Source organism: Phoca vitulina, unplaced genomic scaffold (assembly GCF_004348235.1).
Source record: "Phoca vitulina isolate PV1807 unplaced genomic scaffold, GSC_HSeal_1.0 scaffold117, whole genome shotgun sequence".
NCBI classification, from domain to species: Eukaryota; Metazoa; Chordata; class Mammalia; order Carnivora; family Phocidae; genus Phoca; species Phoca vitulina.
In genome coordinates this window covers 403,320-411,440 of record NW_022589820.1, presented here as the reverse complement: position 1 = coordinate 411,440, position 8,121 = coordinate 403,320, and the positions used below count along the sequence as shown (strand labels likewise).

Below are 8,121 nucleotides of genomic sequence, written 5' to 3'. Positions count from 1 at the left end.
TGACATGTTAATCTAATTTAATCTCTTTTGTTCCTTGAAAAGAATTTTACATCAAGAATTTCAAATAAAAACAGGCAATGATTAAACCTGGATTGCCTCTAAATGTTTGATTAGGTATCAACATGGGTTGGTGGTTGGGCCACCAGCCAGGAGTTGGAGGAAGACTTGCTTGCAGGTGTCCCTTGTTCCATCCTGCCATTAGAAAAGAGCTCCTCTGGGGGGCTTCTGGAGAATGTATGGAGAAATGAGGCTCTCTGACCCCTGCATTGGGGATGGTCAGCCTGAGCAGGGTCTCCTCTTGTAGAAGGACTCCTGCTTGAAGGTAGAGGGGTCCATCTCTGGATAGAGCTCCTTCAACACACAAGAGAGGATGTTCCCTTCAGGATGGTGGCCCAGGGTCCACCCACATGTCATCAGATCAAGATCATAGGTGATTGTCATGAAGATGAGGGCTGGGCTATGGCCCAAACAGTCACCACTGATGATGGACAAGGTTTCAAGAGGCATGAAGCACTGCTGTGACCCGTGATCCTCCACTTAAGGCACATCTGTTTCACTAGCCGAGGCAGAAGCCCTCCTTGGTGGGTAGGCAGCCTCCATTTGCAGGATCACATTGGCTAATGTGTCATTTGATGCATAATGAATTTTACAGGAAGGCACTGACTGGCCTTGGGTTTTTGTCTTCCCTAAGCAACACCTACTGTGTAAGCAATGAAATCACTCATGGTCCTTTGCTTGAGCCACACTTCCCTGCCTGGGCCAGCTTCTGGTAACACAAGCGGGGAGGGGTCACCCAGAGCAAAAATCCTGGTCATTACTGCTGCACCCTGGCCTGCAGCCTTCTCTGTCTTCAAGCTTGGTCTGTGAGCCAGCTTAGCAGGAGCCCTGGTAAAATTGCATCTTTCTGGCCCACCTTCAGGGAGTCTGACCCAGTCTCGTTACTGGGGTGGGCCCAGCAACCGCGTTGTAAGGGACTCCCCCGTGGAGGATTAAGTTTGCGTAAGTTGGAGAACCTCTGCATAGGTATTGCAGGGCTACTCTGCAGATTACCAGCCACTTTGCTTTTTACTGCCTCTTGTGCACCTCTCCTGTTTATAAACGTTCCATGTCTTCCCACGCCTCAGAGTAAAGCCTTCACTCCTAATCAGACATGCAAGGCGCCCCACACTTGCAAGGTTCTCTCCTCTACCCCGTGACACACACAGCCTCCACGCCTTTGACCAGCCTACCACTGTGCTCAGAAAACCCTTCGCTCGCCTCCACTACCAGCCTGCGTTCCCTCGGGAAATCATCCGGCGCCCTAGACCGCCAACTACCTACTGGTCACGCCCAGCCACCCTCACCGAGTCCGCTGCAGCCGCAGACTTGGCAGCTTTGCCACAGGGCGTTGATGCTCAGTATGTGCTTATGAAAGCGAACCCTATCTTTTGAGATTTCATTAAACTGCTGAAAACCGGCCCGGACCCCGTGGTTTCAGAAATAGCTAACTTCAGGTGGCTGTGCAGCCCGGGACGCCCGCCGGGCACCAGGCGAAGGGCCGCTGTCATCCATTTGGCCTGGCAGGCTGCACGCCAGGCGTTCTACCTCCGGACACGTCCCGCCCGCACGGTCCCTAGGCCCTCCTGGGCGTCTCCTCCGCTTGTCGCCGCCCCCCGGCTGTTATTGGCGGCTCAGCCCGGATGTCTTGTTTATCGGCGCGTGTCAGGGTGGGTGCCGAGTCAAGCGTCACATCTCGGAGTTCATTGGTTCCTATCCGTCAAACACGCGGTGCGTCTTGTCTTCAATCTTCATTGGCTAGCGAGCGCAGAGGTGGGGTTCCGCAGTCGCCCGGACATGGCGGACGGCGGCGCCTGGCGGGTAAGCGCGGGGGGCGCCCGGGACGTGCAGGAACCTCCTTGGGCCCGACGGCCGGATTACCCGAGCCTTCTCCCAAGGAGGGGACGGGATGGGGGTCCCTAGGCGGGCAGTGCAGCGGCCTCCGGCTCAGGCGTGCTTCTCGCTGCAGCCGCCGCGCCCCTGCGAGGCCTACCGCGCCGAGTGGAAACTCTGCCGCAGCGCCAGACACTTCCTGCACCACTACTACGTCCACGGCGAACGGCCGGCCTGCGAGCAGTGGCGGCGCGACCTGGCCAGCTGCCGGGAGTGGGAGGAGCGCCGAAGCGCGGAGGCCCAGGTGCACAGGGGAGACGGGGGTGGCGCTTGGGCCGCGGGGGTGCATTGCCCCGGCGTCCGAGTGCGCGGACCACACCCTCCCCCACATTCCAGGCCCCGGGACACTGGGAGAGGAGTACTGCCTGGGTCCCTCCTTTTGTTGTGCTTCCTTTCTCTTGAGAAATATCAAAAATTAGTATATCAACGGGGCTTTCAGACATTGAAGGACAAAGAAAGGAAAACGTGGAGTGGTTTGGAGAGAAAGGAGAGATCCCCTAACAGTGATAGTGTCCTCAGCAGGCCTGCGGAGGGGTGATATTGCTGAGGCCTGAAAGACCAGGAACCAGCCTTAACAGCCTTCACCCGGCCCAAGGCGGGGCGCATCTGAGGAACACAAAGAAGGGTCAAGTGCTTGGAGCAGAAGGAGGGTGGGCTGTAGAGGGGTAGGGGATTAGGCTGGAGAGGTACCAGGGACCTGGTGGGCCTTAAAGAAGGGTTTAGATTCAGCCTAAACGTGTGCTGGGAAGCATGACTTGATTTATATCTTTAAAAGATCAGTCTGGGGGTCCTGGGTAGCTCAGTTGGTTAAGCGTCTGACTCTTTGATACCAGCTCAGGTCTTGATCTCAGGGTCATGAGTTCAAGCCCGCATTGGGCGCCAGGCTGGGCATGGTTAAAAGGGGGGGGGGGCAGTGCCGGAAGTGCCTGGGCGGCTCAGTTGGTTGGGCAACTAACTGACTTGATTTGGGCTCAGGTCGTGATTTCTGGATTGTGGGATCAGGCTCCACGCTGGTGAGGGAGCCTGCTTGGGATTCATTTTCTCTCTCTCTCTCTCTTTCTCCCTCTCCCCCCACTCCACTCCTCCCCACCTCTCTTAAAAATATATAGATAAAGGGGCGCCTGGGTGGCTCAGTCGTTAAGCGTCTGCCTTCGGCTCAGGTCGTGATCCCAGGGTCCTGGGATCGAGCCCCGCATCGGGCTCCCTGCTCCGCGGGAAGCCTGCTTCTCCCTCTGCCACTCCGCCTGCTTGTGTTCCCTCTCTCGCTGTGTCTCTCTCTTCAAATAAATAAATAAAATCTTTAAAAAAAAAAAAATATATATAGATAAAGATATTTATCGGTCTGACTGCCAGGGTGGGAGAGTGTATTATGGAGGACCAAAGAGACCAGTGAGGAGGTGGTTCTGGTTTTCCATTCATTCAGCAAATATTTATCATGTTGGGAGCTCTTAAAGATACAGGAGTGATGAGAACAGAGCCCCTGCCCTTCTGGCACCTTCGTTCTAGTCTAGAATAGGCAGTGGTGCCTTGGAACTATTGTGGATGGGGACATGAAGAGAAGCTTGAGGGTGCAGTGCTCATGGGGAAGGGGGAAGGGGACCCAGCAGGACTGGCAACTGCTTCAGCATGGTTAAATGTATGTGATTATCGAAACAAACAGATGTGGAAAGCAAGCTGCTGTATAAAAGAAAATGATGACAGGTCCATTATAAGTGGAAATCAAAAAATTGGGAAAGATAGCTTGTAGCCTATATAGCAAGAGATTAATAACGTTTTTTAGAGAGACCTCATATATCAGAAAAATGGGGATGATTTCAGAATAGAAAAGTGGGCAAAGGGGTGCCTGGGTGGCTCAGTCGGTTAAGCATCTGCCTTCAGGTCGGGTCATGATCCTAGGGTCCTGGGATGGAGCTCCGTGTCAGGCTCCCTGCTCAGCTGAGAGCGTACTTCTCCCTCTTCCCCTCCCTTTCCCTCTGCTCCTGCTTTCTCTCTCTGAAATAAATAAATTTTTTAAAAATCTTAAAAAAAAAAAAAAAAAGTAAAGTGGGCAAAGGGCACAAAGAAAGAATTCATTCAAAAAGAAAATCAAATGATCTGGTATACAAGGTCAAATGACAAGTGCTTTCTGCCCAGTGAAATATCAGAAGTGCCGATAAGGGTTTAGAGAGTCAGGGGTACTTGTGCAGTGTTGATGGAGTGTTACGTGTTCTGATTATCTGTCAAAAGGATACCTTTTGACCCCCTAGTTCTACTTCTGAAAGTCCATCCTAGGGAAGTAACTGGGTAACAGTGCAGTTAAAAGTTCAAAATATCTGGGGCACCTGGGTGGCTCAGTCAGTTAAGCGTCTGCCTTCAGCTCAGGTCATGATCCCAGGGTCCTGGAATCGAGCCCGCATTGGGCTCCCTGTGTGGCAGGAAGCCTGCTTCTCCCTCTCCCACTCCCCCTGCTTGTGTTCCTGCTCTCTCTGTCTGTCTCTCTGTCAAATAAATAAATAAAATCTTTTTTTTTTTTAAAGATTTTATTTATTTATTTGACAGAGAGAGACACAGCGAGATGAGAGAGAGAAGATGAAATTATATACGTAAAAAGGCCAGCATAGTGCTTGGCACCTACCAAGTGCACCTTTCATGGTCATAAGGTACTGCCCAGTGTTTATTGTGGGAGGAGAGTGGCAGAGAAAAGCCCGCAGGTTGAGTGGCACCTATTGTGTCTTTCCTCTGGATTCCTCGCCTGTCCAGGGCTCCCTGGGCATGTGTCTCTTGCCTCATCCTCCCCACTGTGGCCACTCTTTCAGACTCCTGTCTCGTGCTCGCTTTGGCAGCACATATACTAAAATCAGATTCTTGTCTCCTCTCAGCTCAGCCTCATGCTGGTCCCAGCAGGTAAATCTGGTTAGGTCAACTGAAGACATCAAGTCCTGAGGCCCAGAAGAAGACATTTTAAACTTTACTCAAATTCTGGTGATCTGCACAATAGTTTTTCACAGTAGCTTGGGAGAAAGAATGATACAGATCTGTGTGTTTTAGTATGGAATAGTCGCCAAGGTTTATTAGGTAGAAGCAGCCAAGTTCTGGAGTGGTATGTGCCATACGCTTTGTTTGTCCAGCTTGTTTGGGAGGGTGCTGAGGAGGAGGGAGGTACAGGGGCCACGTGAGCCGGAAGTGACTGGGGTCTCCTTTGCACAGCGGTCCCTCTGTGAGAGCGAGCGTGCAAGAGTCCAGGCTACACGGAAGCACGCCCTGGTGTGGGCCCTAAGGCAGAGCCCTCCTGCAGACTGGCACCTCCCTCTGCCACAGGACGAGAAAGACCAGTGATGAGCACTCCTGAATGGCTTCCTCTGATCTGTTTCAAATGGGGCTGTCGCAAGACCCTGAGGACGGTGACGGGCCCGAACAGTCTAGTGGGTCCCTGAAGCTTCCACTCGGCTTAGAACACAGAGCCTGAGGTCTCCAGCCCTAATTGCCCACTCCTGCTGCTGCCTTGCTCTGACACAATTTCACTCACTGCACAGCTTCCAGGATGCCGAACACCATTGCAGATCCCGGTGAGCAGCCAGATCAGGCTGGTTCATGCTCCCCGCTGGGGACAACAGCATTCTCAGGTAAACTCTTGAGTGGTAGCCCTGATCCAAGTGGACACATAGGACGGTCAGAACGAGGTAACTAAATGGTTGTGCTGTGGTGAACACCTGTCCTGGTCCTGGTTTGGTGACACTGTGCATTGCCAGCCCCTGGTGCTTACACGGAGCTATTAGCCCACTCACTAAGTTCCTCTGTGGACACAGACAGGGTGTTGCTCCTCATAGGAGATAGGCCCTCTTGAAGACTCTGGCTTTTAAGAAACGCACACAGCTACAGAATACACAACCTCACGTTAAAAGGGTTCATAGACCCTTGGCTTAAGAAACCCAAGCCCAAGACACGTGGAATTTTAGTCTCTTTCCTTTAAAATTTCCCTTGGTCAGTTTTAGAAAATGTAGATTATATCAAATGCCATTTCGCACATTTGATTTCAAATAGAAGCTGAAAATTAAATCCACAATTTAATAGTTGAGATTGTTAGATTTAGCACCTGACATTATTGTGCTCGGACAGTATTGGAATTTTGTATACTTACACTCTTGTAGATGTTTTTAAAATATATGTTTATGAACCAACAAGAACTCTAGTTCTCGAAGAGGTCTTTTTTTATCACTAATAAAATGATTTAGCATCTGGTGGCTGCAGAGCAGGCCCCGTGGTGTGGGGCCGAGGGCGAGGCTGGCTGTGTGCCCCGAAGCCTCGCTGCTCCTTCCTGGACCAACTGCCATTTTAGTACCTCCCTCACAACTGGGCCCCAACCTGGCCACAGGCAGTGGGTCAGACATCTTTTAACTCATTCTTTGGGGCAAAATAATCCCATCACTTCAGAAGGGCGTACATTAAAGAATAGACTTTGCCCTCTCCTGTGTGCATTTTCTCCTGTGTTACCCCAAGAGTCCCTGTGACTTTGCGTACCTGTAAGTGCTGGGGGATCTGCACATAGGACCCCAATAACCTCTCCCTGTGTATGTACCTGTGAGTGGTAGGGGTGTGTGCACACAGGTCCCCAGTGATCCTTCCCTGTGACTGTGTGTACTTGTCAATGGGGGAGAGGGGGTGGGTGCACACAGGTCCCCAGTGGTCCTTCCCTGTGACTGTGTGTACCTGTCAATGGGGGGAGATGGGGTTGTGCACACAGGTCCCCAGTGATCCTTCCCTGTGACTGTGTGTCCCTAGGAGTGGTGAGGGGTGTGCACATAAGTCCCCAGTAGCTTCTCCCTGTGTGTGTGTGTGTGTACCTGTTGAGTGGTGGGAGCGTTTGCACACAGGTCCCCAAAGGTCCTTCCCTGTGACTGCGTGTACCTGTGAGTAGTGGGGGGTGTGCACATAGGAGCCCAGGAGCAGAGGTGAGTATAAAGAAGAACCTATCCCAGGGTGGGTGCCTTGATATCTAAGTCAGCCAGGGTATCTGCCTTGTGTCTGTGGCTACTTTCTGGAGCATTTCCAGCCAAGGAGAGAGGGAAGGCTGCTGGGAATCTACAGGCATTCTCTTCACTCTGAAACACAGGAAGGGACATTTGAATTTTGCAATCTGCATATGATCCCTTGGGGTTCCCGGGCTGGGGCTGCGGTAGCAGCCAGCACAGCAGTCCTGAGGGGCTCACCTCAAGGGATCCACATTCTCTGTGTGCTTGTTTAGGGCTGGAGGCTGCCCGCCGCTGAATGCTGTGTTAGGAAGTCTTATTCCTTCTCTGCTGCTCAATGAGTTCCACACTGACAGATAATCATTGCTGGACAGAATGTTCCTACATCTGCTCCTGTGTTCACCCATCACAACATCTGAGCACCACTACATGGCCAGGTGGGGGTTGAGGCTCTGGGATTGCAGTCTTGAAATGGGCAAGTTGCCTTCAAAGAGTTCCAGTTGAGTTTAGGGGACAGACATAAACATTGAAACCTCATTAAGTAAGTCTAAAATAATGGTAAGTGCTGTGAAGAAAATGGGCAGTGAGAAGATAGAGCAGCAGCTCTCACATTTTTTGCACAAAACCCGTAACAAGTTTTATGATCTGGTATATACTTTATATACTGCATATATGGTTCAAACAAGCCTCACAAAACAGTCCTTATCTGTACAATGTGTGATACACTGACATTTGCGGTTCTGTGCGACTGAAAATAAACTGCTGTATGTGCAGCAACTTGGGTGAAACTCAAATTATGCCGAGTTAAAAAATCTTAAATGGATGCATATGACATAGTTCCATTTATGTAACATTGGTGAGATGATGTAATAATAGAGATGGAGAATGGCTAATGGTGCCAAGGGTAGGGATGGAAGGAGGGTGTGGATGTGGCTAGGGTACATAAGGGTATCCTGTGGTACTGGAACCTTGACCTCTACAGAGCTGCATGTGTGATGAAATTGTGTACTGTTAGACGTACACACAGATGAGTGCAGACATAGTGGGAAACCCGAATGCATTCACAGGCTGTGCCTGTGTCAGTCTCTAGTCTCTTTCACACGGACTGTACATGGTGTGTAAGATGTTAATACTTGGGGAGGCTGGGAGAACCACACACAGACCCTCCTTGCATCTTTATTTCCAACCTCCTGTAAATCTGTAACTAGTTCAAAATAAAAAGTTAAAACTGCTGGCCCTGACCCCG

At 51.1% G+C, this 8,121-nt stretch overlaps 1 protein-coding gene across 1 annotated transcript; it reads left to right on the top strand.

Moving 5' to 3' along the window:
* Positions 1-122: 122 nt before the first annotated feature.
* On the top strand, positions 123-8,106 carry CUNH22orf39 (chromosome unknown C22orf39 homolog). Its single transcript, XM_032398582.1, has 4 exons — positions 123-126; positions 1,706-1,857; positions 2,006-2,173; positions 5,116-8,106. Exons 1-4 carry the CDS (start codon positions 123-125, stop codon positions 5,242-5,244), a joined length of 453 nt encoding a protein of 150 aa, XP_032254473.1. The 3' UTR covers positions 5,245-8,106.
* Positions 8,107-8,121: the final 15 nt, after the last annotated feature.

Bases quoted from the DNA above. Each gene is read 5' to 3' on its own strand.
- CUNH22orf39 (XM_032398582.1), top strand. The intron at 1,858-2,005 runs GTAAGCGCGGGG...TTCTCGCTGCAG, and splicing joins CGGACGGCGGCGCCTGGCGG to CCGCCGCGCCCCTGCGAGGC. The intron at 2,174-5,115 runs GTGCACAGGGGA...TCCTTTGCACAG, and splicing joins GCCGAAGCGCGGAGGCCCAG to CGGTCCCTCTGTGAGAGCGA.